At 43.1% G+C, this 27700-nt stretch overlaps 1 protein-coding gene across 1 annotated transcript; it reads left to right on the plus strand.

Moving 5' to 3' along the window:
• Positions 1-27254, plus strand: CUNH9orf153 (chromosome unknown C9orf153 homolog). The gene is given in 6 exon segments (XM_032840501.1): positions 1-326; positions 328-369; positions 371-554; positions 21957-22048; positions 23104-23608; positions 26795-27254. Coding segments are annotated over 6 exon segments (1266 nt in total). The 5' UTR covers positions 1-110; the 3' UTR covers positions 27022-27254.
• The last annotated feature ends 446 nt before the right edge of the window (positions 27255-27700 follow it).

The raw sequence follows: 27700 nt of genomic DNA on the forward strand, positions 1-27700 counted from the left end.
CGGTCCATGGCAATCCCTTGGATGGAATCACACTGTTCCAATGCATCTCACCACTTCCTACTCCACCTGCGATCCACCTAGGGTCTTGTCTTCCATCTCCCCTTCCATACATGCTACCTTACGTCTCAGGTGCTAGGGGCGCCCGTAAACACACGGCGGTGGTGTGGACGGCAGACAAAGCTAAGGCCGATCACCCAGGCAGTGCCTCCAGACTGGCCTAGGAGCCTGCTCAGTACCTTAGCCAGTTCCCTGGAGAAGCGGTGGGAAGTAAGCCCCACTGCGGCTGCGCAGCTGCCATTGGTATCAAAGGAAGTGAAGTGGAAGTGGTTGTAGGTGTGGAGATGTTTGGGCACGGTTGGCATTGCCCACGGGAAACCCCAAGGACGTCTGTTCCTCCTGTAGGATGCTGAGCAGAACAGTGCACTCTCTTTTCCGGTTTCTGTCTTTGGGAGTCCGGCTCCTCCTCTTTGGGGTTCTATCCTATAGGTCAGGTGCTGCTGCTTCCACCAAGCAAACCAGAATCAAGCAGAGATCTTCCCTGGAGCCTACACCAGGTACTGATTCCCGTTTTTAAAAATTGTCCTCTCCTGAGGCCCCCGAGCTGCCCCCACGTCCCCTGTACTGAGAGTCTGTGACACAGCAAACTGCTGACATCGCCACAAGATGTTCATTACCACTTTCTTTGTCCCTGGCTTGGGGAGGCTGGGGGCTGGCTCATTTGGAGAGGGCTCTGAGGAATGCCACTGTCCCCACGCAGATCTGTCTGGTTTGGTTTGGGCTTGCGTTTTGTGCGTTGAGGCTGGCTTTCTCTGTGGGACCACGCGGCCCCCCTGCTTCATCAGCACGTATTTATGGAGCCCTTGTGTTGGGCTGTCCACAGCGATGTCCCCCCACCCACCCAGAGGCGACCCCACAGGAGGAGGAGAGGTAGGAGGAGGAGGAAGAGCATAGTGGTAGCAGCTGGTGGCGGCAGCGGCGGTGATAAAGCCACTAGCACTTGGTAGAACAGGTCCTGGGAGCCAGGCCGCCTTCCAGGCCCTCTGCAGGACTCAGCGCGCTGAAAACTCACGCAGCTCTTGGGAGTTGACACCGTACTCACCAGGCCCATTTTACATGTGGGCGTCCTGGGTCCTGCGCTCAAGGCTAGCAAAAAGGACCTTGATTGTCTCAGCCACTGTGCTCAGCTGAGGAAGATAAAGCCAGTACAACCATAAACAAGACGGAAAACAATAGATGCCGTTGAGGAGATGCAGGGACAGTGTCGAGGAGGCTCAGAGAAGCAGGGGAGGACTCCGTGAGGGAAGAGAGGTGGGCTGCCACTGTGAGGAGAAGGGCACCGGGGCTTCTGTCCAGGCGGAGCAGATATCCAGGCACGGACACTCAGAAGTAGAGCTGCCCGATAGGGAAGCCTTGGGAACACTCACGGCTTCTGGCTGGGCTGAGAAGCCCTGAGCACTAGGCGAATGCACTTGCACAGCGTGGGCCACTGAGGCTTTTGAGCGAGAGCAAGTCTGGATCGGAATTCTTTCAGGAAGGGCTGACCCAGAGTGGCTTATAAAAAATAAGACATTGGAGCACAGGATTTCTCGAGCACTGAAACTGTTCCATGAGGTGTAACGGTGGATACGTTTGTCCACACCCACAAATGTAGAACACGAAGTCAACCCCAAGGTAAACTAAGGATTTAATAATAATATTGGTCTGGCTTGGTCAGTCAGGCATCGGACTTGATTACAGCTCAGGTCATGATCTCAGGGTTATGAGATGAGACCTTGCATCGCGCTCCACGCTCAGCAAGGAATCTGCTAGAGATTCTCTCTCTCTCCTACCTCCCCTGCTTGTGCTCACTCTCTCAAATAAGTAAATATTTGAAAAATAATAATAATACTGGTCCATCAGTTCTCATAAATGCATCGCACTGATACAAGATGTTAGTAGGGGAAGCTGTGTTTATGATGGGGGGGGAAGGTGAATACTTTTCAAACAATTTTCTGTAAACCAGAAACTGCTCTTTAAAAAAACAAAGAATTATTCAGAAGTCCTCCTTTTTTTTTTTTTAAGATTTTATTTATTTATGAAGGGGGGTGGTAGGAGAAGCACAGGGAGAGGGACAAGCAGACTCCGTGCTGAAGGCCAAGCCTGACGTGGGGCTTGATCTCATGACGCTGAGATCATGACCTGAGCCGAAACCCACTGAGCCGACCAGGCGCCCCTCAGAAGTGTTATACTAGTTTCAGATGTACAACACAATGATGCAATAGAGAAGATATCTTTTTTAACAAAATAATCAGATTACATTCCTAAGAAACTCAGCTTTTTGAAAATTGCATTTTGAAAGCAGTCATTTCAAAGGAAGGATTGAGAGTTTCATTCATTTTCCCTGCCAAAATTTAAATAATAAAGTCATTTTTTTAAGTTGACTTTAGTCTTTAACATCCAACGTGGGGCTTGAACTCACAACCCTGAGATCAGGAGTCACACGCTCTTCCAACTGAGCCAGCCAACGGTCCCAGTAAAGGTCACTTTTAATAGTTGGCTGTGTACAGCCATAAAATCCACATATCAGAAAGCACTCTGGTCTTTGCATCTGGAATCTGCCCAAGACTGATAGGCTCTCTTGGCACATGGGCCGCAGCGGGATGGTGCCTGCCACCTTCCACAGTGTACTCCCCGAGCCATTGTCCTCACCTTACTCCCCTGCCACATGTTGGTAAACAAGGCCACTCTACTGATCTGCTCTTGGCCAGGGCCACAGACATTTTCTGTCTCTGAGGTGCTGAATCTGATGGAGCCAGAGTTCCAGTTCTGTTTGGTTACAGTCAATAATGGCACGCTGTATTCCATAATTAGTTGTGTTATATGCAGTTCCTCTGACAAGCCCAGCAGAAGGCCTGTGATAACTGAGTACCTGCTCCGTGCCAGCCACCATGCTGTGCAAGTGATCACATGGGCAGTCAGATCCCAAGGCTGAGGAATCCAGGGAAATCCACCAGGAAAGCCCAGTGGACATTTTGGTGAGAAAATCATGCGAGAGTTAGTAAAGTCCAGATGGATCCTTGGGTCCCTGTGGCCTTTCACCTGCTTCCCAAGTGGTCCTCTTCTCACTTAGACCAGCATTTCCAAAGTGTGGAACCCCATAATCTCTCCAGAGGGCCACAGACATCTGGAGTTTTCAGAGGAAAATGCAATGACACAGTAGTAGTCACATGTGTATCTTGAATTGGAGATGTGAGATCTTAGTGACTTCACAAAAACCCTATTTTGTGCTCCATGACAATTCCATATTTAAATGTTGAACATTGTCCGTAAGGACAGTGTTAATCAGATTGTCTTAAGTAACATTCATTTGACAAGATTCATCCTGGTTAATGTATTTTTCACACCATTGGCTGGCATCAAATTTGCAATTTTTTTTTTTTAAGATTGTATTTATTTATTAGAGAGAGAAAGGGAACACAAGCAGGGGGAGTGGGAGAGGGAGAAGCAGGCTCCCCACAGAGCAGGGAGCCCAATGCAGGGCTTGATCCCAAGACCAGAGATCATGACCTGAGCTGAAGGCAGGTGATTAACTGACTAAGCCACCCAGGTGCCCCTCAAATTTGCTATCTTTATTATTGCTATTGGGTTATATTTTATTCCATTTCACTTTTTTAAAAAAAGGGATTAGTGGCTCAAAAGTGTTCACTGAAGCATGAAATAGTGATGGAAACAGTATTTTATATCCTACAGATCAGAAAAATCTTTCAAATATCCCAGGAAACTATGAGTCCAGATTGATTTAGAATGTCAGGATTTATTGGGTCAAGCAAATCTGCAGGTGTGATTTTACACAAAGCCGTTGAACATTAAAACTTAATAAAAGATACATCTCGTCATGAGTTTGAGCCCCACAGTGGATGTAGAGCTTACTTAGAAACTTAATAGGAGATGCCACAATGAAAATCTGGAAACTGAATTTAATTAGATTGGAGCTTCTGCTTGCCTGGGTCTTCCCCAGTAAAGTCACAAAACCTGGTCAGAGGGGACCAGCAAAGTTTTTGAGTTCTTCAACAGTAAAAGATGGTGATGATAAGGCACTTTTTCAGAAGAAGTACAAAAAATTGCTTTCCAGGACAAAATGATTCAATGCCGAACACAGAGTAAAGACAAAAATGGCCAACCTGTTATTCAAAAGCTTTACTTAGTTAAGCAGATAGGTACATGTTACCATTCCATTATAAACCAATCCACAAAGTTACTCACATACATTATGTTCCATGAGAAACAAAATGAGCTGGTGGTCAAACAGTTTCATTAAAGATCTTATTTTATAGAGATTTTTTTAAAAAGATTTTTATTTATTTATTTGACAGACAGAGATCACAAGTAGGCAGAGAGGCAGGCAGAGAGGGAGAGGGGAAAGCAGGCTCCCTGCGAAGCAGAGAGCCCGATGCGGGACTCGATCTCAGGACCCTGGGATCATGACCTGAGCCGAAGGCAGAGGCTTAACCCACTGAGCCACCCAGGTGCCCCTTTTATAGAGACTTTTTTTAATTAATTTATTTGAGAGAGAGAGAGAATGTATGTGTATGAGAGTGAGGGCAGGGGCCGAAGGAAAGGGAGAAAAAATCTCAAGCAGACTCAGCTGAGCACGGAGCCCGACGCCAGGCTGGATCTCAAGACCCTGATATCATGACCTGGGCCAAAACCAAAAATCGGATGCTTAACCAACTAAGCTACCCAGGCACCCCTTTAGAGATTTTTTAAAATTTCATTTTGTCAGTTTATTTATTTAGGTAATCTCCATACCCAGCATGGGGCTCGAACTCACAAACAACCTCAAGAGCTGACTGCTGACTGAACCAGCCAGGTGCCCCGTCGGAGATCTTACTGCACAACGATTACTAATCTACTCTACCACAAAAGCATTTCCGGTTGCAGACGTGAGCTGGTCTACAGCTCTTGTTGTACGTGCTGTATGTAGACACGAGGCAGGAAGCCACAGTGGTGCTTTGTTCTGTGTCACTGAACCTGCAGTGAAAAGCCATGGGAGGGGTGGGCTATAGACGGAAATAGATGCCCAGGTGTCCTACTGCAGCAGCAGTGGAGGGAGCCGTGGAGGAGGGCTTATTGCTCCAGAAATGAAGGACCGGTCTCTGCCTGCCCACACACGGTCCCACTCCCAAGGAGCTACTTCTTGGATATGATGCTGATTGGACAGATACTGTGGACACAGCACACAAGTTGTGGTCACCGCATGTCCATCCTGCCCCGTAAAGAAATGGGAATAGCGGGAGACCATTGATGTATGTCAAGATGATGGACTGAAATCGCCAAGTCAGCTCATGATCCCAGAGTCCTGGGATGGAGCCCCCTCTCCCTCTGCCCCACTCATGTGTGGTTCTCTCTCACGCTCACGCTCTCTCTCAAATAAATAAAATCTAAAAACAAAAAGAAGGGAAAAGAAAAGAAACCACATAAGTTCAAACCTCAACTTTAGAATAAAATTGCAACACAAGGATGTCTGTTAAAAAGACAACACACAAAGGTAAGATCTGGAGAGGTGCTAACATCAGGAACATTTTGGGGAAGTTGGAAGGTAAACGGATGAGGGGTTACTAAAGGCTTGGCAAACGGGAGGAAACTGAGAACCAGATGGCCCCCTTATGCCCTCGAATTCTCAAAAGGCTCCACTGCAGAAGATACCAGCTTTTCCCGGAACCAAGAGCGATGGGAACGGTGGGTGAGAGGATGGTTATTGAGCATGGTATGAGAAGGTGGACCCCCAGAAGCTGTCCCCCGCTTCAGGCCTCTGCCTGTAACCCAAAGAATTTCTCTAGCGAGAGGTTAACGCAAGGTCTGCAGACTGGGAGAGCCAGGCCCAGTAGAGGGTGTTCGTATCCTACCAGAAAACAACCAGCAGTCACCCAAACAAAACAAGGGACTCTGCGAATGTGTGTATAGTAGGTGCCTGATACAGGGGCCCCTAGCCCTACACCTGCTCTGCTTTTACCCTGTCACTGTGAGATACTTAACACCCTCCAGACCAGGGGATGAGGAAGCTTACCACCCCAGAAAGGCCTGAAGACGCTCACATTCCGGGATCCTGTCCAAAAATGGTCCACCCAAAGCCTAAAGCCTCATCAGTGTGTATAGAGTTTCCTGCTAGCTTTTTAGTGCCCCATTCATATTTGTGAGCGACAAGCACAGCTCAGCAGACACGTGAGGACTGCCCCTGTCACGGAAGTTAGGGCCAAAGCAGGAAAGAGAAAGACTGTGTTGGGAAAAGACAGTTCGTGTTCTCTCTCTAAAATAAATAAATGAATCTTAAGGAAAAAAAAACCCACTAACTGTAGTGTCTTCAGAGGGATAAGATGCTACATCCTGAAGCAAGAAAGGAGGACATGGAAAGGAGCACTCAGAACAAAAGCAGCTCTTACAAACCCAAGCGCACAGTCACAAAACAGAAGGGTTGGAAGATAAAGTGCTCTTCACCTCAAAAACTAGATGAAAAAGACAGTCAAGTAAAAAGCCAGAGAGAAAAGAGAACAGTGGGCATTTACTGCACCCCAAAGGAAAGCTCTGGGTCGACCTGCTCCTGAGATTTGGAGGTTGGCCCTTGTGAACCAAAACTACAAAATACAGATATGAAGCGGCTCCTTACCCTTTCTGACCTTCTGCTCTGCCCTGGCCCACCCCGAATCCCAGCCGATGCCCCGGCAGGGGTGGACTCTGTGCGACCCAGGACGCAGTCACAGCGGTGGTGCCTCTGACTCCCCCAAAAGAGACCCTTGAAACTCAGAGAAGCAGAGGTCAGACGAGGCCCTGGGCGTGTGTGGGGCTGTTTTCCACTGGAGCTTGCATCTGACCGGGGCAACAGCGGTTTCTCGCTCACGGTCATCCTTCCATTTTGAAAACGGAGATCATTTTCCATCACAAAAGGTGAAAAAGTTGCGGACAACAGTGGATATAGACTTAACACTATTGAACTCTACACTTGGAAATGGCTGGGATGGTAAATTTTGTGTTACGTGTATTTTGCTGCAATTAAAGTTTTAAAAAGAGGAAAGCAAGTTGCAAGAGAAATCTTCTAGGGAGATCTACATAGATGAGAAAAGTGGCTAGAGAAGAAGGAAAAGAAAAAAGAAGAGATTGCTAAACATAAAACTCAGGAGGGTGGGTATCTCTGGGTGCAGGGAGGGAAGGAGATGGCACTGGGATGGTCCAGAGAGCCTTGGGCTGTTCCTGGCCTTCTATCTCCTAGGCTGGGTTTTGGCCACATGGAATCCCATGGTCACTCATTCCCATTTAAATGTGGACATGCTCTGGGGGTCCCTGGATGGTGCAGTCAGTGAAGCTTTGGACTCTTGATTTTGGCTCAGGTCATGATCTCCGGGATCTCTAGGATCAAGGCCCCCTGAGTAGGGCTCTGTGCTTAACAAGGAGTCTTCTGGAGTTTCTCTCTCTTCCTCTCCCTCTACCCACCCTTCTCTCTCTCTGAAATTTAAAAAAAAAAGAAATCTTTTAAGTAAATTAATGCTGACATGCTTCACTATTATATTTTCTATTGTATATATACTCTCTATTACAGAAAAAGAGCTCTTTTAGACTATTTAGGCACTGACTTTTATTATACACCTGCTGCTCTATTTGGTGCCTGCCTGTGATCATTGTCACATCAGTGTTATTTTATAGAACAGCATTATCAAAAAGAGTAGAATGCAAATCACGTATGTTATTTTAAGTTTTGTAGTAGTCACATTTGAAAAAGTGAAAGAAATGGGCAAAAATAATTTTGAACTATTTAACCCAGTGTATCTGGAATGCATACTTTTACCATAAAAGGAACATACAAATCCTTAATGAGATATTTTGATTCTCTTTTCATACCACAGCATATCTCAATTTGGACTAGTCATGTATCAAGGGCTCCAAGGCCACTCATAGCTAGTGGCTACCATATTGGACAGAGCAGACCGAGAAAAACACTTCAAACAGTAATTACATTTTTATTTTTTTAATTTTTTTAAAAGGTTTTATTTATTTATTTGACAGAGAGCACAGTTAGGCAAAGCAGCAGGCAGAGGGTGAAGCAAACTTCCCGCCAGGCAGGGAGTCTGATGCGGGACTCGATCCCAGGACCCGGGGACCATGACCTGAGCCGAAGACAGACAGATGCCTAACCAACTGAGCCACCCAGGTGCCCCAGTAATTTCTTTTTTAGAATATTTATTTAGTTAGTTAGTTGAGAGAGAGAGAGCACGTGCCCGAGCAGGGGGAGGAGCAGAGGGACAAGCAGACCCCCTGCTGAGCAGGGAGCCTGATGTGGGGCTCGATCCCAGGACCCTGAGCTCATGACCTGATCCAAAGGCAGACGCTTAACCCACTGAGCCACCCAGGTGCCCTCAAACAGTAACTAAATGCAGCCTGTGCCACCATAATGCATTTGATTTAGGTGAATGAGCAGCAGCCATTCAATGCCAGCAAGGGTTCATCAGGCTGAACACATCCAGTTTCATGCAAGCACAGGAATAGTCTTGACAGCCACTGGACCATCATTAACTGGGAGACCACCACTGACTGCAAACTACATCCTGCTTTTCAGAGATCGTAAAGCGTGAAGTTGATACAATATAGTAGTTATCAAGCAAGGCGTGTGGTGTAAGGACTGGTTATTAATATGAAGACTTAAGGATGTTATAGGGAGTTGAGGGCTGGGTGCATTGGAGAAAGTGAACCTGGAGCTCAAGTGTTCAATTCAGGGAAAGAGGCTTGCTGAAGGTGGTTTTCCTGACCTTGTCATTCTGCTGGAGTATGGTGAAAGGTCAAAGAGGCTTGGGGAGCCTGGACGGCACGTCTCCACGAGGAGACCTGTGCGGCACTCAAGGAACTCCAAACACCTAACTTCTGCTGCCACCCTGATGTGCCCTGTGCACATTTCCCCTTGAGGTGCCTGTGATGGGCAGCTGCTGTTTGCAAAACCAAATCTTCCTTCTATAAGACCACTTCGTGGCTCCCCTCTTAAGTGTTTTCTTTGCTGTTTTGTTGTAGTAGTAGGTTTATACTTCCAACAACTAACTCCTTTATTGTCATATTGGGTTCAAGAGGGAGAGAGAAAACTCTGTGTTCAGTTTTATATCAAAAAATATTCCTGGGGTGCCTGGGTGGCTCAGTCAGTCGGGCGTCCAACTCTTGGTTTTGGCTCAGGTCATGATCTCAGGGTCATGAGATGGAGTCCTACATCAGGCTCCGTGCTGGGTGTGGAGCCTGCTTCAGATTCTCCCTGTCCCTCTCCCTTCTGCCTCTCCCCCGATTCATGCACCCTTTCTCTCTCTTTCTCACTCTCTCTCTTAAAAAATATATACTTTAGAATTAAGAACTGTTTCAAATATTGTTTCCAGTATCCTCAGAAGGGCCTATCCCATGACTGAGCACATAGAGATACAAGAAGACATAAGGTTATCTTTCTTTCCCATATGTGCCTCTTTCTCCTCAAAACAGGAAGTCAGCCACGTCCTAACAGAATTGTTTTGACATTACGAAAGGAATATATGCTTACCATATAAAAACTTTAAGCAAAATGCACACTATTGATAAAGAGTAGAGAGTAAATCTCCCCTTCTGTCCCCTTCTTATTACCTCTCTTCTGTTGAAATTGGTACATGTCCTTCCAGGTGATTTGCTAGGAATTGACACCTGTGCTCACATATCTGCTTCATATACAGGAACATATTTTAGCAATTTGGTTCTCCACACAGCAGCCAGAGCGTTCCTTTACAAATATAAGTCAGAACCTGTCACAGAGTCTGCAGTGGCTCCCCAGTGCCCTCTGAGGAAAGTCCATGTCTGCCTTCAAGGCCCCCAGGGTGACAGGTGCCTTCTGTCCCCCAACTCCCTGTGTTCCACTCCCCTTGAAGCCTGCTCTTCCTCCAGTGAGCCAAGCACATGGCCCTAGCCCTGGCTGGTCTCCTCCTGGAAGCTTCTCCCCCCAGGTATTCTCAGGGCTCACACCTCCTACAAGTCTTTCTCAGATGTCACCTTTCCAATGAGGTCTACCCTGACCACCCTATTTAAAGTTACGTCCGAGGGGTGCCTGGGTGGCTCAGTGGGTTAAGCCGCTGCCTTTGGCTCGGGTCATGATCTCAGGGTCCTGGGATCGAGCCCCGCATCAGGCTCTCTGCTCAGCAGGGAGCCTCCTTCCTCCTCTCTCTCTGCCTGCCTCTCCGCCTACTTGTGATCTCTCTCTGTCAAATAAATAAATAAAATCTTTAAAAAAAATAAAATAAAGTTACGTCCGGCCCCCCAGCACTCCCTTTGGCCCTTTCATATTTTATTTCCTTTTAGAGCCCTCTGACTTTCAAACTTATTAATTCATTTATTAGCTAGATGATTTTCTGTGTGCCTCCCCTTGCTGGCATGTGAGCTCCGCAAGAGCAGAAATGTTTCTTTGGCTTGTCCGTGTATCTGTCCCCGGGGCTGAACTGTGCCTGCTTGAGAACCACGTGTTCAATGAGTTATTTGTAAAGGTTTTAGAAAATTTTCCATATTATTTGCACACATTTACTTTTGTATTCCTAAAGCCTAGTCCAGTAGTCCTTATGAACACCAAGTGTTGTTGGATTGATGCTGTTTTACAGCCAAACACTCAGTCAAGAAGGAAGGAGGGACCGAGAGAGATTGAGAAAGAGAATAAATAGTGGATGCAAACGTCCAGTGAGCGCCACCTAGTGGCAGGATGGCGCCACCAGCCTCCCTGGGCAAAAAACCAGATTTGTGTGAATAAGATAAAGTAATATTTCTTACTTTAAGACTTTTATTTTTTATTTTTTAAGATTTTATTTTTTTATTTTTTAACTAGAGAGAGGGTGTGCACATGCAGTCTTTGGGTAGGCTCTGGGTAGTGTGTCCTTGAGGACAGGGATGGAAAGTACATCCTTGGAGACTGGCTCCAAGTATTCGATAGTGACAAATGTTTAAATGCCTACTTAGACAATTTTTTTAAAAAACTGTTTTTCAAGGAAATCCAAGTTCCTCAACCCTCACTACTGAAGCCGATAATGAAAACAAATAATAGAATAATCCTTACAAGTTACTAGGTGGGTATTGTTGTTCCTAATTTTGTCCCTCTGTTCACACTAAGGAGGGAAACAAATCATGTCTCCGTGACAAGACAGCTCCCCTGTAGGCTGCATAAGACAAAAGATGCTACTGTAGTGAAGCCCTGTATCAACCATGGCTTCTGACACTTTCCCATCCCAGGCCTTGCTGGCCCTGCAGGGACTGGCCCTCCCAGGGTGAGCTGATTCCTTGAGGCAGTAAACCACCTCTCTGTAAGTGTGCCTTTCAGATGCAAACCAACCGATCCCAACCCCAACCACCTCCTCCATCAGGCTCTCACCCTCTGAGGGCCAGGTGTCAGACACCAGGGGACAGCCCCCATGGCCCAGAGTCTGCTGAAATCATCCAGACTGGTTTCTAAACCTCCCGGTCCCATCCCACCAGTTCCTTCCTGCAGAAACCAGCTGGGGCTCTGGCTCACATTTCCCACACCGACCTGCCTCCTGATGGGCCCCGGTGCTTTTCCATCTGGTCCCCCAGGCAAGTTCCCTCTTGGGAACTGTGAGTAACTGTCTTTTCAATGGCAGTTGTCCCCTGGTCTGTTGGCCTTAGCCTCAGCTTTTCTAGTAATACACTACACAGTTGACCCATCAACACCATGGGTTTGAATTGTGTGGATCCCTTACATGCGGATTTTTTTCAAATTTTCTTATTTAAATTCAATTTAGTTAACATAGAGTGTACTAGTAGTTTCAGGGGTAGAATTTAGTGATTCCTCAGTCCCATGTAACACCCAGTGCTCATGAGACCAAGTGCCTTCCTTAATGCCCTTCACCCAGTTACCCCATCCCCCCACCCACCTCCCCTTCAGCAACCCTGTTTGTTTCCTACAGTTCAGCGTCTCTTATGGTTTGCCTTCCTCTCATTTTCACCTTATTTTATTTTTCTTTCCTTCTCCTGTGTTCATCTGTTTTGTTTCTTAAATTCCACCTGTGAGCGAAATCCTATGGTATTTGTCTTTCTCTGACTGACTTTTTTCGCTTACCATAATACCCTCCAGTTCCATCCTTGTCGTTGCAAATGAGGGGTTTTTTGATAAATACAATACAGTGCTGTAAATGTATTTTCCTCTTCCTTATGATTTTCTTTTCTCTAGCTTATTTTATTGTAAAAGTATTGTCTATAATACATATATAAAGTCTGTGTTAATTGACTATTTTCAACAAGGCTTTTGATCAACAGTAGGCTCTTAGTAGTTAAATTTTTCAAGACTCACAAATTACACACGGATTTTCCATCTTGGGGTGTGTCGGCACCCCTAATCCTTATGTTGTTCAAGGGTCAACTGTATTTAAAAATCAGCCCGCAGGGATGGCACAAGGCAGAGAGGAGTCCTGATTCCTTAGACTCTGTCCCCGCAGCATCACGGCCACTGTTGTCTTCCTCCTACAAAGCTGTACCAGCTTCCCTGAATTCAATGCGGCTCCCCCACCTGGAGAAAAAGGAATAGATGCCCCCCAGGCAGGTCAGCTCCACGCCAGACCTGGAGCAAGGAGTCTCAATTTTCTCATGGCATCTTTTCCATTCCCTAGCAGGAGGCCCTGGGGTATGCCTGTCAGAGCTGGGGGCAGGCTGGAGGCTGCACATTGAATTCTAGGGTTGAAGCAGAAATGAGAACATGTTCTTGTAGCAATAATGTAAGGGAACAAGCATAATGTCCAGAGGCTTACTAGATGAGTTGGTGGGCTTTTCATGAGAAATCATTAGTGAAAGAACAAGATGCAAAATGTGATCTCAGTTCTGTAACAATTACATGAATCTTTGATATTTATGACTGTGCATATATGGCAATATATGATATAGAAATACAGAGAAAAATAAATTTAATTATAAGGTTTCCTGATGAAGGGGTTAATGAAAGAAGCTGGGGAAGGGGGAAGGAGCAAAAGGAAATGCAAATAAAAACACACTGAAAGGGGAGCCTGGGTGGCTCAGTAGGTTAAGCCTCTGCCTTCAGCTTCAGGTCATGATCTCAGGGTCCTGGGATCGAGCCCCATGTCGGGCTCTCTGCTCGGCAGGGAGTCTGCTTCCCTTCCTCTGTCTCTGCCTGCCTCTCTGACTACGTGTGATCTCTGTCTGTCAAATAAATAAATAAACTTTAAAAAAAAAAACTGCATGTGTGACAAGATCATATGTATGCACGATAGCGTAATATAAGTAGCATAATAAAAAATCTGAGTTCTTGGGGGCTCCTGGCTGGCTTAGTGGGTAGAGCATGCAACTCTTGATCTCCGAGTCATGAGTTTGACCCCACATTGGGAAGTAGAATTTATTTTAAAAATAATTTTTAAAAAATTTCTTTTAAATATTCCGAAGTTCTCGGCTCAGGTCATGATCCCGGGATCCTGGGATCGAGCCCTGCGTCGGGCTCTCTGCTCAGCGGGGAACCTGCTTCCTCCTCTCTCTGTCTGCCTCTCTGCCTACTGTGTGTGATCTCTCTCTGTCAAATAAATAAATAAATAAAGCTTTAAATAAATAAATAAATAAATATTCCGAAGTTCTGAAGTAGGGCTGCTTGGTTTAAACCCAGATTTACTACTACTTAGCCCCGTCATGTCAGGCAAAGTGCTCCTCCTCTCTATACCTCAATTTCCAGATCTGTAAAATGGAGATCATAATTGTGCTTTTGTCCCACAGCTGTTGAGAGGATTATATGGAAAAATTCATTTACGCTCTTAGAACCATGTGTGGCACACATAGGGAGTGTCCACCAAACACTCGGCTATCGTTCACAGTCATTACCAACAGCCAGTACCCCCAGTCTGCATGCCCCGGAACCTCTGTTCCCTCTAGCACACAGCTTAGGGCACTGAACTGCTCCATCATCACAGAGGCTGAGCCCAAATACTGCTGTAAATTTCTAACCACCAAGGTTGCCTTTAATATGCACCTCACGGACCACTGCCCTTCTGTTTACACAGTTTCTCTCCAAGCAGATCACGGTATAATTGACCCATTTGGGGAGCTCTGTCTTTTCATTTGTTTCCTTTTGTAAAACAGCTTTATTGGGGGATAATTTACTTACAATAAAATTTACTCCTTTTAGCTCACAAGTCAACCGACTTTTAATACATTTACAGAGTGGTTCAACCATCCCTGGAGTCTGATTTTAGGACTTCTCTTTGCATTTACTTATTTATTTAGAAAGATTTTATTTATTTGTTTGTTTGTTTGTTTGCCTGTTTATTTATTTTTTATTTGAGAGGGAGAGAGAATGACAGAGAGAGAGAACAAGCTGGTTGAAGGGCAGAGGGAAAAGCAGACTCCCAGCTGAGCGGGGAGCCTGCCGAGGGTCTCCATCCCAGGACCCTGGGATCCAGACCTGAGAGGAAGGCAGACTTAAGCGACTGAGCCGCCCAGGCGCCCCTAATCAGGTTCATTTTAAAAACACTGAGATCCTTTGGAACCATCTCTTGTCTTTCTTTTTATCAGAGCTATGCATTGCTCCTTTTGCTGGCGATCCTTTATGGCTGTAGCCTTCTGTTCTGCCTGTTTTTATCATGGGACTCTCAAAGAGCTTTTCTACGCCAAAAGCAACTAACAAAGGGAGAGATCAGGGGGTTATGCATGGCTTCAGGAATTTTTTGTGGATCCAGAGCGGAATGAGAATGACCATACAAGGAAGGCACCCATCCTCCCAGGCTGGAGTTCCTGAAGGGCTGTGCAGAGTGGGCACAAGGTGCCCAGGGAGGGCCAGCTGTGAGCGGGTGGGGCTCACCCAGCACGGGCACCACAGCACCCCACTCCGACCTGCAGCCGAAAGCACGGGCCCACCAGATCGTTTCTATGCTCCTCGAAAGAAACCTGGTGCCCCTTTGCATTCACTCCCAGCTCCACCTGCAGCCCTAGGTAACCATGATCCTTTGTTTGCTTTTGAGTTAGAGCCCTGTCCCTCCAGCTGTGGGCTGAACTGTCAGGGACTGCAAGGAGGTCCCTCCCCTGGTCAGCCACCCTAACCCCTCTGCCAGACCTATGAGCAGTCCCCCCTCACCCCCCACCCCATGATGGGCATTCTCCACAGATAACTGCCTCCAGCCATTTCTTTATTTTTCTCAACATCTTCAAATGTTCTTTTAATTGCAAAATAAATGCTTATTGTAAAACCCACAGAAGCACAAAGAATCCTAAGAAAGAATACAAATTACCCAAAATCAATCCTACACACAGATAGAGCTACCATTAAGATTTTTAGGTGAATGGGGCTCCTGGGTGGCTCAAGCAGTTAATAAGCGCCTGACTCTTGATTTCCGCTGGGGACGTTTGCTCAAAATTCTCTTCTTCTTCCTCTGTCCCTCCCCGCCATGTGCTCTCTCTCTCTCATTCTCTAAAAGAAATCTTTTTTTTTTTTTTAAGATTTTATTCATTTATTTGACACAGAGAGAGAGAGATCACAAGCAGGCAGAGAAGCAAGCAGAGAGAGAGGTGGAAGCAGGCTCCCCACTGAGCAGAGAGCCAGATGCGGGCCTGGATCCCAGGACCCTGAAATCATGACCTGAGCCGAAGGCAGAGGCTTAACTCACTGAGCCACCCAGATGCCCCTAAAATAAATCTTAAAAAACATTTTTTTAAAGATTTTTATGTGAACCATATACGATTTTTTTAATGGAAAAGGGTCATATTACAATATCCTTTTTAGAATCTTTTTGTTTAATGACTTCCCTATTATTAAATATTTCTATACAACTTGATTTTTCTCAGATTTGTTAGGTTATGAGCTCGGCGTTGGACATTCGAGTTGTTTCCCATCTGTCTTCTATATAACGCTCTGTTGAACGTGTTTAGAGGTACATTTCTACACACCCCTCTGTCATCTGTTACACCACTCCCTGTCATCCAACTGTGAACACTTTCATTTTTTATTGTAATAACTCATGAAAGAAAAATTTCCTTTTTCTTTTTTTTTTTTTAAGATTTTATTTATTTATTTGACAGACAGAGATCACAAGTAGGCAGAGAGGCAGGCAGAGTGAGAGAGGGGGAAGCAGGCTCCCCGCTGAGCAGAGAGCCCAATTTGGGGCTCGATCCCAGAACTCTGGGATCATGACCTGAGCCGAAGGCAGAGGCTTTAACCCACTGAGCCACCCAGGCACCCCAAAAGAAAAAATTTAAAATGGGAACAGTAAAAGTCACACTCTAACCCAAACTCCTAGGGACGACCACTGTTGGGATATACCCTTCGAGATTTTACAATGAATATATAAGTTTCTATGATATATATATATATATATTTTAGACAGAAACAAGATCATAGTACGCATATGGTTCTACTACTTTTTGTTTTCATTTAAAGAAAAAAAAAGTTTTTAGTAATTTCAGGTGTCCAATATAGTGATTCAGCAATCTTATACATTACTCTGTCCACACCATGATCAGTGCGCCATGTGTGTCTGCCCTTCCTACCTTCTTCAGTGTGGCCTTCTCCACATTTAGTTGTGGAGTTTGCTCTGCCAGCCTTATAATCGATCTCTGGGGTATTTAAGATGATTTGATAGTAATCTAGTTGTATTCATGGGACAAGGCAAACCTAGGGCCTCCTGCTCCATCACCATCTTTCCCTCCAAGAAAAATATTTTTAAAATTCCTTTTCCTTTTTAATGGTTACACGAAATGGTAGTTTAAATGATTTTCAAAAGTTAATCTCTTACTGATTTAATTCCCTATTTCAGCTTTTAAATATTATGAGCCATTGAAAATAAGCATCCTTTGTCCAATTTTCTGGTTATTCTTTAGCACATATCCCTAGAAGTTGCACCATTAGTTCTAAGAGCCCACATATTCCACTGCACATTGCCAGATTTTTCTCTAAAGTTTGGACTAACATTGAATGAGAGTTACTCTCAGTAAATGGACATTATCATTATATTGACATTTACCAACCTGATGATGTTAAAATCTCATTTTATATGTATTTGCATGTAATTTCCTGTTAATTGAGAATATTGTTATGTTTACTGACTTTATTCATCATTCTTAATTGTGAGAATTTCCTCTTCAAGCCCTTTGACTATCTTTCTATTATTTTTTTTCCTAATGAGTTGTTTATCTTTTTCTTAATGGTTTAAAAAGCTCTTTATACATCAAATATATTTACCAGAATTGGGCTGGGGAGGACAGAAACCCAAATATAAATGATCATAAGCAAAGGGGAAATTTTGGGCAAACATAACTATAATGCAGGAGGTACATCATTGTGATAGTTTCAGGAGAGATGGGCCCCACTTTCTCTGCATTTGTCTGCCTTACCTCTGATTTTCTTCTGCACATTATCTTAATTCTTTTTATTTCTTGTTATTATAAATAATGCTGCATGAAGAGCTTGGTTCATAATTTATAAACTTGGCCAACAATTTTCACAGGAAAAATTTCAAGAAACTCAACTATAGAGTCATAAAAAATTGTTTTTGAATGTTAATAGATATTGCCATATTGCCAAGAAGGCTGTATTCTTCCAGGTGTTCTATAAGCTTGCCTCTTTTCCAAACAGCTCATCAACATGAAATAATTTTAATGTTTTTATCTTTGCCATTTTGGAGTCTTAACTGTATTCTTGACTTACCTATACCTCCATCCCCAGTTTGTAAGGTGGGGCTGATAATAGCATCTAGTCATTTTTATGAATATTAAGTTAGTTAATACATTAAAGAACTCAGAGCAGTGTCTGACACATTGTAAACACTGTATCTATTTGCAGTTATTACTTTCTTTGACATTATGTGGCTCCATGTCTATCATTCTTACTACTTTTTCAGTTACGATAATTATTATGGGCCTTTCATTTAGCAAAGTTAAAAAATTATACCTTTTAATATTTTGTTCTGTTTTCTTCTTTAGTAGGAGCAAGTATATGTATGTTGGTTCTTTACTATTTTTTTTATAATTATCATCTTTTATGCAGTCCTAAAGCCTTTGTTCTTTTTTTTCCCCAATATATTCTATTGTCTTATCCCTTCTTTTTCACAGAACCCACATTTTATTTTCTCTCAGCGCATGGAGAATTTTTTTAAAGATTTTTTTAAATTAAGCTTTTTCTTTTAATTCCCATATTGTTGTTGTTGGTTTTTTTTGTTTGTTTGTTTTTTTCCTAGAACAATACTTACCAACTTGGGGGGTAAAAAAAAGACAGCATATCTTAAAATGTTGCTCAACCCTAGGAAGCCTTGAAACCTCAAATAGCAGTGTTGTTTAACTGGTAAGTTAAAGTCTTATTACTTCTTTAACAAGACAAGAACCTATTTTTGACACAAACAGTTAGCCTTACCTAAGTAAGGCCTCCAAAAATTGCACTATCAATTCTCTAATATTCCATTCCGCAAACACTCTTGGCATTTACGCCAAAGAGCCAATTAAAACAGAAAAGAAACACTATCATAATTCCCATATTGTTAATGTAGAGTGTACAATATAGTGATTCAACAATTACTGAGAGCATGGAGAATTTTGATTATAAAATTGTCTTGTTTTTTTGAGTAATTTGTCCATAAACTAAGCATTTAAAAATTATTATGACAAATCGCAAACAAAAGTAGAATTGCAAAAAATGTGGAGATAAGAATGTAATTTAAAAATTGAAGGAAAAGTAGAAAAATAATCATAAATTTCAATGAAACAGTTACACGATTGTCAACCATGGTTCCATGTTTTGTCTTAGAATATCCTTAAGCTAGATTTTACTTGTTGTATACTTCTCCTCCAATATGTGTTTGTCCTATGTTGTGACATCTATTTAGCATACTAGATCCTTTCTGTTAGGTCCGTTATTAAATGAAACGAGACTGAGACAAAGTGAAAGTTATTTAAAGCTTTATTTTATGATAAGTATTAGAAGTTAGACGATCGGCCAGGGGAATGAGACTGAAACAAAGTTAAAGTTATGCAAAGCTCTATTCTGTGCTAAGCATTAGAAGTCAGACTGACCGTTTAGGGCCGCCTCCGAAGAGAGCGACCCCTCCCCGTCTTACAGACTACCTTTTATAGAGCAAAAATCTGGCCACACATAAGTGGCCAGTGAGATTGTAGTCATGTTAGGTCACACGCAGGTGGCCAATTGAATTACAATTTACCCTATAGTAGCTGTTTGACCCAACCTATTACTCTGGTCAGAATTAGTGCTCAAGGTTGGAGCCCAAACGGTGGGGTTTACATTCTTTGGTGGTTAGGGAAAAAGTATGTGTGTTTCTTACTGGTTGGATGTCTCCACCTGGCCCAACTCGTCCTTGTATTCTGGGCTCTGTTATTAGGAACTAGCTGACCATATTTTACTGGTTTCCCAGACTTGCTTCTCAGTAAGTTCCTCTGGGGGGAGGGGGGAGGGTCAGTTTAAGTTTTACTGCACCAACAACAAAATGGCTTTTAACCAAGGTGGAGTTCTCTGGCTAAATAGGTCTTTACACTTTCCACTATCATTAATCATTCAGTATTGTTCAGTATTTCCCTGGAAATTGTTTTTCTCCATCTTAGGTAAAGTTTCTGTTAATATATATTTTTTAAATTTTTATTTATTTAAATAATCTCTGTGTGCAAACTGGGGCTTGAACACATGATCCTGAGATCAAGAGTCACATGGTATTCTGACTGAGCCAGCCAGGCGCCCTGATGTCTGAGACACATGTGAAAATGTTCATGGATTACAAAGGCAAAGCTCAGTGGATTTCTATCAGTCACACACAAGTAGCATTCAGATCAAGTAAACAAAATATTACCAGAGCTGTGTAATTCTCATGTTCCAGTATGGACCCCTCCCAAGGTAAACGCTATCCTGACTCCTAACCTTGTAGATTGTTTGCTTATATTTGAGTGTTACATACATTGTAACATAAAGTACAGACTCTTTTGCTGAAGAGTATCCCATTGTAAAATGAAAAAGCACAACTTATCCTTTATACTGTGGGTGGGCATTGGGTTTGTTTGACCCCTCATTCTCTTAGGACGCTGAAGTTGTTTTCAGTCTGTTGCTGTTACAAACAAAGTTGTTGCCGTGAATAACCTCAGTTATGTTTCATTGGCATCTATGGAAATGTTTTTCAAATGTAAGAATTTAGGAGTAGGAATCCTAGGTTCAGAGAATATATGCATTTGTAGTTTTCCCTCACAAGCAACCTTGCCCTACTTCTAGAAGATTCTTTACTTCTGAAGTCCATTCTTCTCTTGGCTGCTTGAAGTCCATCAGTCAACTGATAGTTCTCTCAAGAAGGACTGATGGGAACAATATTTCCTGAGTTCTTGCAAGATCAAAATTTTTCCTTGAGCTTTTATTCTTTCTTTCTTTTTCTTTTTCTTTAAAGATTTTATTTATTTATTTGACAGAGATCACAAGTAGGCAGAGGCAGGCAGAGAGAGAGGGGGAAGCAGGCTCCCCGCCGAGCAGAGAGCCCAATGTGAGGCTCGATCCCAGGACCTTGAGATCATGACCTGAGCTGAAGGCGGAGGCTTAACCCACTGAGCCACCCAGGAGCCCCAAGCTTTTATTCTTTCAAACATAGCTTGGATAAATAGAAAAATCCTTGGCTCAAACTTTGGTTTTTTGGGTGTGTTTTTGTCTGTTGCTATAGATAAAACTAAGGCTTCTTTTCTTTTTTTCCTGAAACTCAATTACTTTACTAGAATATGTTTTAGTGCTAGCCATTCTGATATATTTTTTTGTTTTGATTTTTTTCAAAGATTTCATTTATTTATTTGACAGAGAGAGATCACAAGTAGACAGAGGCAGGCAGAGAGAGAGGGGGAAGCAGGCTCCCCACTGTACAGAGAGCTGGATGCGGGGCTCAATCCCAGGACCCTGAGATCATGACCTGAGCCGAAGACCGAGGCTTAACCCACTGAGCCACCCAGGCGCCCCATCCATTCTGATATTTTAATACACAGATTCAAATCCTTAATTCCAGGAAAATCTTCCTGAATTTTAATTTTAAATATTTTTCTATTCTATGATTTGGGGGGTTTTCTTACGGAGTAACCAATTCAATATTTTGCATCTCCTTAGTCTATCTTTCATAACTATCATTTTCTCTCCAAATCATTTTTAACAGCCTTATTAACAAACAATTCACACACCATTAAATTCTTTCAAAGAGCACAGTTCAATAATTTCAAGTATATTCAGAGAGTTGTGTAACCATCACCCAATCAAATTTAGAATTTTTATCACCCCCCGAAAAACCCAGATTGATTAGCAGTCGTTCCCCATTCCTGCATGCCCCCCAGCCTTAGGCTAGTTCCTGTTAATGTACTTCTTGTCTCTATGGATTTGCCTATTTTATAAATTTTATGTCAATGCAATCATACAATATGTGGTCTTTGGTGAATTGCTTATTTCACTTAGCCTAATTTTTCAAGGTTTATCATGCTGTAGCATATATCAGAACTTCATTCCTTGTCATCCATGAATAGCATTCATTTTATTTATTTAATTATTTTTAAAGATTTTATTTATTTATTTGACAGACAGATCACAAGTAGGCAGAGAGGCAGGCAGAGAGAGAGAGCAGAGAGCTGAGCAGAGAGCCCAATTTGGGGCTCGATCTCAGGACCCTGAGATCATGACCTGAGCCAAAGACAGAGGCTTAACCCACTGAGCCACCCAGGAACCCCAGTTTCTTTTAATTAGTATTAAATGCCAGAGCATATATATCATATACGAATTTGAGGTGTTTCAGAGAAAATATTTGGTTGGCATGTAGTCATTTGATAGACCTATGGTAAGAAGAGAACAAAAGAAAACTTAAAATGGTATAAAATTTTAACAAGTGTCCCACTTACAAAGTTCTGGGCACTTAAAAAGCGTTACCCATGCCCCACCCTCCTGCCTTGTACTTGGCTGGATTGTTCATCTTTCACTGTCTCCTCTTCTACTGCTTTCTCAGGAATCCGAGGACAAAGTCCTCTCACGATGTCTCTTAGTAATGACACCAATCCGGAGGAAGGCGGGGCGGCGGCAGAGTCTCCCGGATATTCGGTAGGTGCTTACAATTCTGCAGTATTCCACAGGGCAAACGATATTCAAAAATTGTGACAGTTTGAAAAAAAAAAAATTGTAACGGTTTGAGCTACCGCAATACCCGGTGATGTTCTTGGGGGGCCCAGGGAATACGAACATTCCCCTTCATGGACTGACTGATGCTCTTTGGTCACAGTGAAATGCAGCATTTCCAGGGCAGGTGCGTGCGAGAGCTAAGCCGTTCTCCCCCCCTCTGCCCTCTTGGTATTTGTTGCTCTGGCACAGAACGGCCTAGGAGTGAAGGGAAAGTGCCTTGGGCTGATGACCCAAATTTGGGTTCTCATTTTGGCCTTTCTGGCCTTCCAGTTGAATGGCCTAAGAACTTCCTTAGGAATAATGGAGTTGGTAGGCCCGATGCTGGAGAAAATGAGATTTTATTCCTTCAGTATAGGATTTTGGATAAGGAAGGTATTCTAAGGAAATCTTTATTGTTTTCTCTGCCAACAACTATTCCCAAACACTCCGCCAAGTTAACTCTTTGCTTTGGTAAACTATCCCAATGAATAGGGACTCTTAGAGCTTCCTTTGCACTGCATTCTGGAACATTCTGAGCCCTTCGGACACTGGGATGAAGCTTTGATATCTGTATTATCTGGCTCTCTTTCTTCCTTAAAAGAAATGCAGCCTTAAAAAAAAAAAAGAAAAGAAAAAGAAAAAGAGAGAAAACATAGCCTTACTCCAAACAAAGGCTATAAGCCTCCACAGCTCTCTCTCTCTCTCTCCATGGCAGCTCATCATACTTCACATTGGAAAAATCTTACAGACTTTCCGATCCAAGTCTAATGGGCCCATTTCATGGTTTAAGTGCTGTGTCTAATAATACCCCTTTCTGGGAATGACTATGAGATTTGACATTGCCACTCTTAGCTCGGGTTCGTTAGGCAGAGATAGCTTCCAAAGACAGATGCTTCTGTTTTCATGGTTCCTTGGTATCCTTTTGTTCCAGGGTTTGTGAGTCTACCAATTACATTTTCATCCTGTCTCCTGACTTCCCGCCTTTTTCCCTCCCGCAGCTGCCAGAATTGTATGCTTTTGTCGAGGACTTTACTAAGGAGAGCAAGAAATCAAATCTCCTAAAAACTCACGGTATTTCACTGAGCGAAGCACAGAAAATGCTTAGCCAAAACCTGAATGCCATGTCAATTAGTGGAACCGACGATGTGAGGGAAGAAGACCCCCAGCCTCTTTTCGTGTGCAAGGTGGTGAGAAGAGAGAAGGAGAAACCAGACTCTATGACTGAAATCCTGTACCGAAGCTTGTTGACCCCTTCCCTCTCTCGGGTGGAGAGACTCACCAGATCCCAGCAGAGGCTCTTCCGGCATGAGATTCCTCCTCCTGCACACACTTTTCCCTATGAGATTCTCATCGAACACTCCAAATCCTCATCACCGGTCCCCGTCCCCGCAAAGGAGAAGACTCAGGGTGCCAACATATTAGGCATGCTGGGCATTTCCAGGATCAGGCCAGAAAATTTTGTCTTTGCAGACAGAATTGCTAAGTACTTCTTAGTTGATCCAGGTAATTTAAACAGAGGAGGCTATGTGGGGGGGAAATTCGTGGAAATCTTCTTGCAACATTTACTTAGGTTATGAGAGCTGAAATAGTCACATGGTGACCCATGGGAATCTTGCAGTTCTGGGGCTCGTGGCTGATGTGCCTGCTGCCTACAGTGCCAATGGGAAGTAGAGAAAAAAGACTGGAACATTCCAGTCTCGCAAAGGAGTATTTTGGGTGTGGTACTTAAAGTCACCTTTATAATAATAGCTAGTTAAACTTGGGACTCTGAGTCACCCATAACTATTATGAACTTAGCCAAATGTTTACTGAATAATGGCTTATTTTTCTAAAGTATCTTGGCTTTAGTGCAATTGAGAGGGGGTATTTTTAGATATTTTTTCAGGAACTCATACCCGTTCATTATTGATACATCTCTACAAACAACAAGAGGAAACTCCTCCCTTCCTTTCTGACACTTTAATAGGAAGATGTTCTTTAAAAAAAAAACTATTTAGAAAAAGTTAAAAATATATAAAATATATGATGGTGAGTTTCAATGAGAAGGGGGTGTCTTATAAGGTCTTCATTTTCCTTAATTTGAGGGAGGTAATAATTTGTCATTCTAGGTAGCTATAAAAAATAGATTAAGTCAATGATATGAAATATTTGAACCTTCCTAAAGTAGGTTCTTGACTCAAGATAAAACCATTTGCACAGCAAATATTTTGACAGCACCATTTTTATACTAAAAGTAGTGGGAGAGTCAGAGGAACAAATTCAAAGGCATAGATTGATTACTCTGCTCATATTTGGTCCAAGATGCCAGAACAGTCTTTGCTGTAACTCCCCACACTGATGTCTTGACAGAGTCTAATGCAGGTTTCAGATCCCTTTGATAGAGTCATACTTTGTGTGTTCTGGAGCCCAGGCAGGAGTAGAAATCAGGGCAATTGTAGGAATGGCCTAGCGAATCCACAGAAGTGCATGAGGTAAAGTCTGGGACCAGAAAGGAAAAAGTATGGAAAATATTAGGAATTAATTAGTCCTGTCAAAGAGCCTATTGAAAAAGTGCCATCGACAGGAGCCAAATTGTCCTTTATCCCCAATGTATGGCTTGTCTCCTTGCAACCTAACTTCTAGAGGTCTCTCTTGTGGCCTTCCAGACTCTGTTGGGGTTTCTTCTCTGTCTTCATGACCTCATTTCCTTAGATCCTATAGGCAGAATTTCAAGTACACATCCTGTCTATTCAAGGAATATGCGTGAAGCCAGGTGTAGGCATCCATATGGAGACCATCCAGTAATTACTTAGGTTTAATTGGTATTGCAACAATTCATCTTTTCCTCTCCTATATTGTCCGGTATTACTGTCATTTTATCAGTCAGCCAGTACCTAAAGTATTCTCAGCCACGAGGACTTTAGGGGTCTTGGTATACCAAAGACTATTATAGAACATATCCTTACTAGCATCAAGCCCTGGGGAAGGAAAAGAGAATGAGTGCTACCATTTTGTCCTTCTATCACATCAGCTCCTCTTGCTCAGGCTAAAAACTGTAGGACTATGTAGGTTAGGAATGTGTTTGACCAAAAATGACAGAGAAACCAAATAAAGATTATTTTTCTTATGTCCTTAGAAGTCTGGAGGTAGACAGACAAATGTTGGAGCAATGCTTTTGATATTGTCAAGGACCCAGGCTCCACCGTCTTTTTGTGTATGGCTTTTGTCTTCATGCTCAACAGATGCCTCCTTCACCTCCAGGTACTACAGCCACATTCCAGGCAGCAAAAGGGGGCTAAGAAGAAGGGCCACATTGGCTACTTGTGTCCTCTTTTAATAGGGAAGCCAAACGTCCTCAGAACACTCCTCCTCCGGGACTTCTCCCTACATCTCATTGGTCAGAATTGTGCCCAAGAGCCACCCCTTACTGCTGGGTGGTGAATAGAGATCTTAGCTTTTCATCCTCTATGGTAGAGGAAGACAGAAGAGTATTGCAATGGGTATGCAGTGAGCCAACTATCTGTAGTGTGTACCACAGATCACAGCATAAAGCTCTGTAGTAATCAAAATCATCAACTTTGTGGGCTTCTCTTGTCAAATACATCCTTCTGTTCCTTCTATAACCAGATCTTCCAATGGCAAGCCTGCTAAAATCTTGTCAAACTCCTGACACTCAGTAATTGCCCTTAGGGAGACACTGTTGACCACCAGTGTACAGCACCAACAGCTTGCTGAAGTATCTGTTCCACTAGGGAAGGTAGGAACTCAGGGGACAGTCCCTGGCCCCAGTCTCCTACTTCAAGCACTTACAGAACATATACCAAAGCTCGGGCCCTTCCAGGACAGGGTTGGAAGCCTGATTGGTGCAGGGAACATATCTGGACCATAACAGACCTGCTCGAGTATCACCATGCAGGGAGAATGATAAGAGAGAATTAAACCAGCCCTCCTGCTTGTTTGCTGTATCCATTATTCACCTTCTGTTCCTCAAACTCATCTCCTTGACTCTTGGGCCTCTGGTTTTACACTCAAGTGTCTACCTCATGCCTTGCTCTTTTTTTGTTGCTGTTCTTTTTGGGGAGGGAGGGTGGTTTACATTTTGGTTAGTCATTAAAGAAACTGAAAGGAAGGGAAAGGAAAATGACTGCTGAGTAAGAGAATATGCGGTGTATCATGGCTTGACTTTCCATGGTTCATTGGCTTCTTGAAGGGATTATAATTACTAGCGATGTCCCAAGTTGGTAGGTCCTGAAAGAGTAGCTAGCCACGGCCCTTTATACCCAGGGCTTAAACCAGCATCTTGGAAGAAATGACACTAACAACCTATGGACTTCTGATAAATCTTTGTCCTTGTTTTAAACACTCATCAGCATCCTTTTCTCCTCTCTCTTGATCTCTTGATCTCGGTGCTCTGTAGATCTCTCCATTTGTTCATTATTAGGATCCAGGCACTGAATGAGACTCCTCCACCTGCTAGTGTCTGCTCCAGCCTAGTTAGCCAGGCCCACCCAACTCCCCATTTGGAGGAGGGCTTTAGACAGATGAACACCATAGGTGCCTGCTTCATTTGTAAAGCTCTAGAAACAGCTTTCTACCAAAAGGAAGAGACTCAAGTTCATCAAAATTTCATTCTGTCCAAGAAGCATCTCTGAATAACTGAAGGTTAAATAACACCTTCGTGTAATTCTTTGAAAATGTGATTCTTTGCAGAGAAACAATTCATGGATTTAAGGGATCTGGAATGGAGATACTACAAGGGGCTCGTGTCGTGGAAGCACGGTACTAAAGATCCATTCATAGACATAAAATATGACAGTGAGAAGAGATTTGTGGACAGCCAGCAGACACCTGGTGTCATTTACCCTCCTGTAGTTTGTAGGTCTTTAGTCATTTACCCTCAGGTTGATTTTCCCCCAAAAAATGCAGCTTCTTCTTAAATGAAATATGTTGTTTATTAAAATACTTTGGACATGGGTTTTGTTTTTGAACTTATATGTGAAAAGTAAAGAAGCAGATGGGACATAGGAACCGAGTCTATACAATATTGATGTAAAATCCAAAATTAAACCATTAATATGGAGAACAAGATTCAGATTGATCTGCTTCTATAAGACCAACCAGGTTTGGACCTGTGAAGCTCATTGGGACCAGGGCTGAGGCAGATCTAGATCATGTGAAAAGTTAAGGACACCTCTGAAGGAGAGCTACCAAGCAAGAACAGCTCTTTAAAATGTTCTACACACGTGAAGAAGTGTATTATCTTTAAAAAAGGTTGGTAAATTCGACAAATCAAAGAATGAATCCCTGAGGATGTAGGGATCAATCTGAGAACTTAAAAATAATATGTTAACTGCTGAAAGACTTGAGGAAGGAAGTAACATTTACAGAACAAGAACAAGAAGATTTGAAAAAAAAATTGGTAATCTTGAAAGTGAAACATAAAATTATTGGAAGTAAAAAATAATCCTAATAACCATCAAATAATTATCTCAATGGGTACTGGATTAAGTCATCAATAAATTATCTCAATGGGTACTGGATTAAGAGAGAGGATTAATTCGAAAGGAAGGATCGTGGGGGGTAGAATGAGAAGTTTAGAAGTATATTCAGTGGAAG

Source organism: Lontra canadensis, unplaced genomic scaffold (genome assembly GCF_010015895.1).
Source record: "Lontra canadensis isolate GAN:19392208 unplaced genomic scaffold, GSC_riverotter_1.0 scaffold113, whole genome shotgun sequence".
NCBI lineage: Eukaryota > Metazoa > Chordata > Mammalia > Carnivora > Mustelidae > Lontra > Lontra canadensis.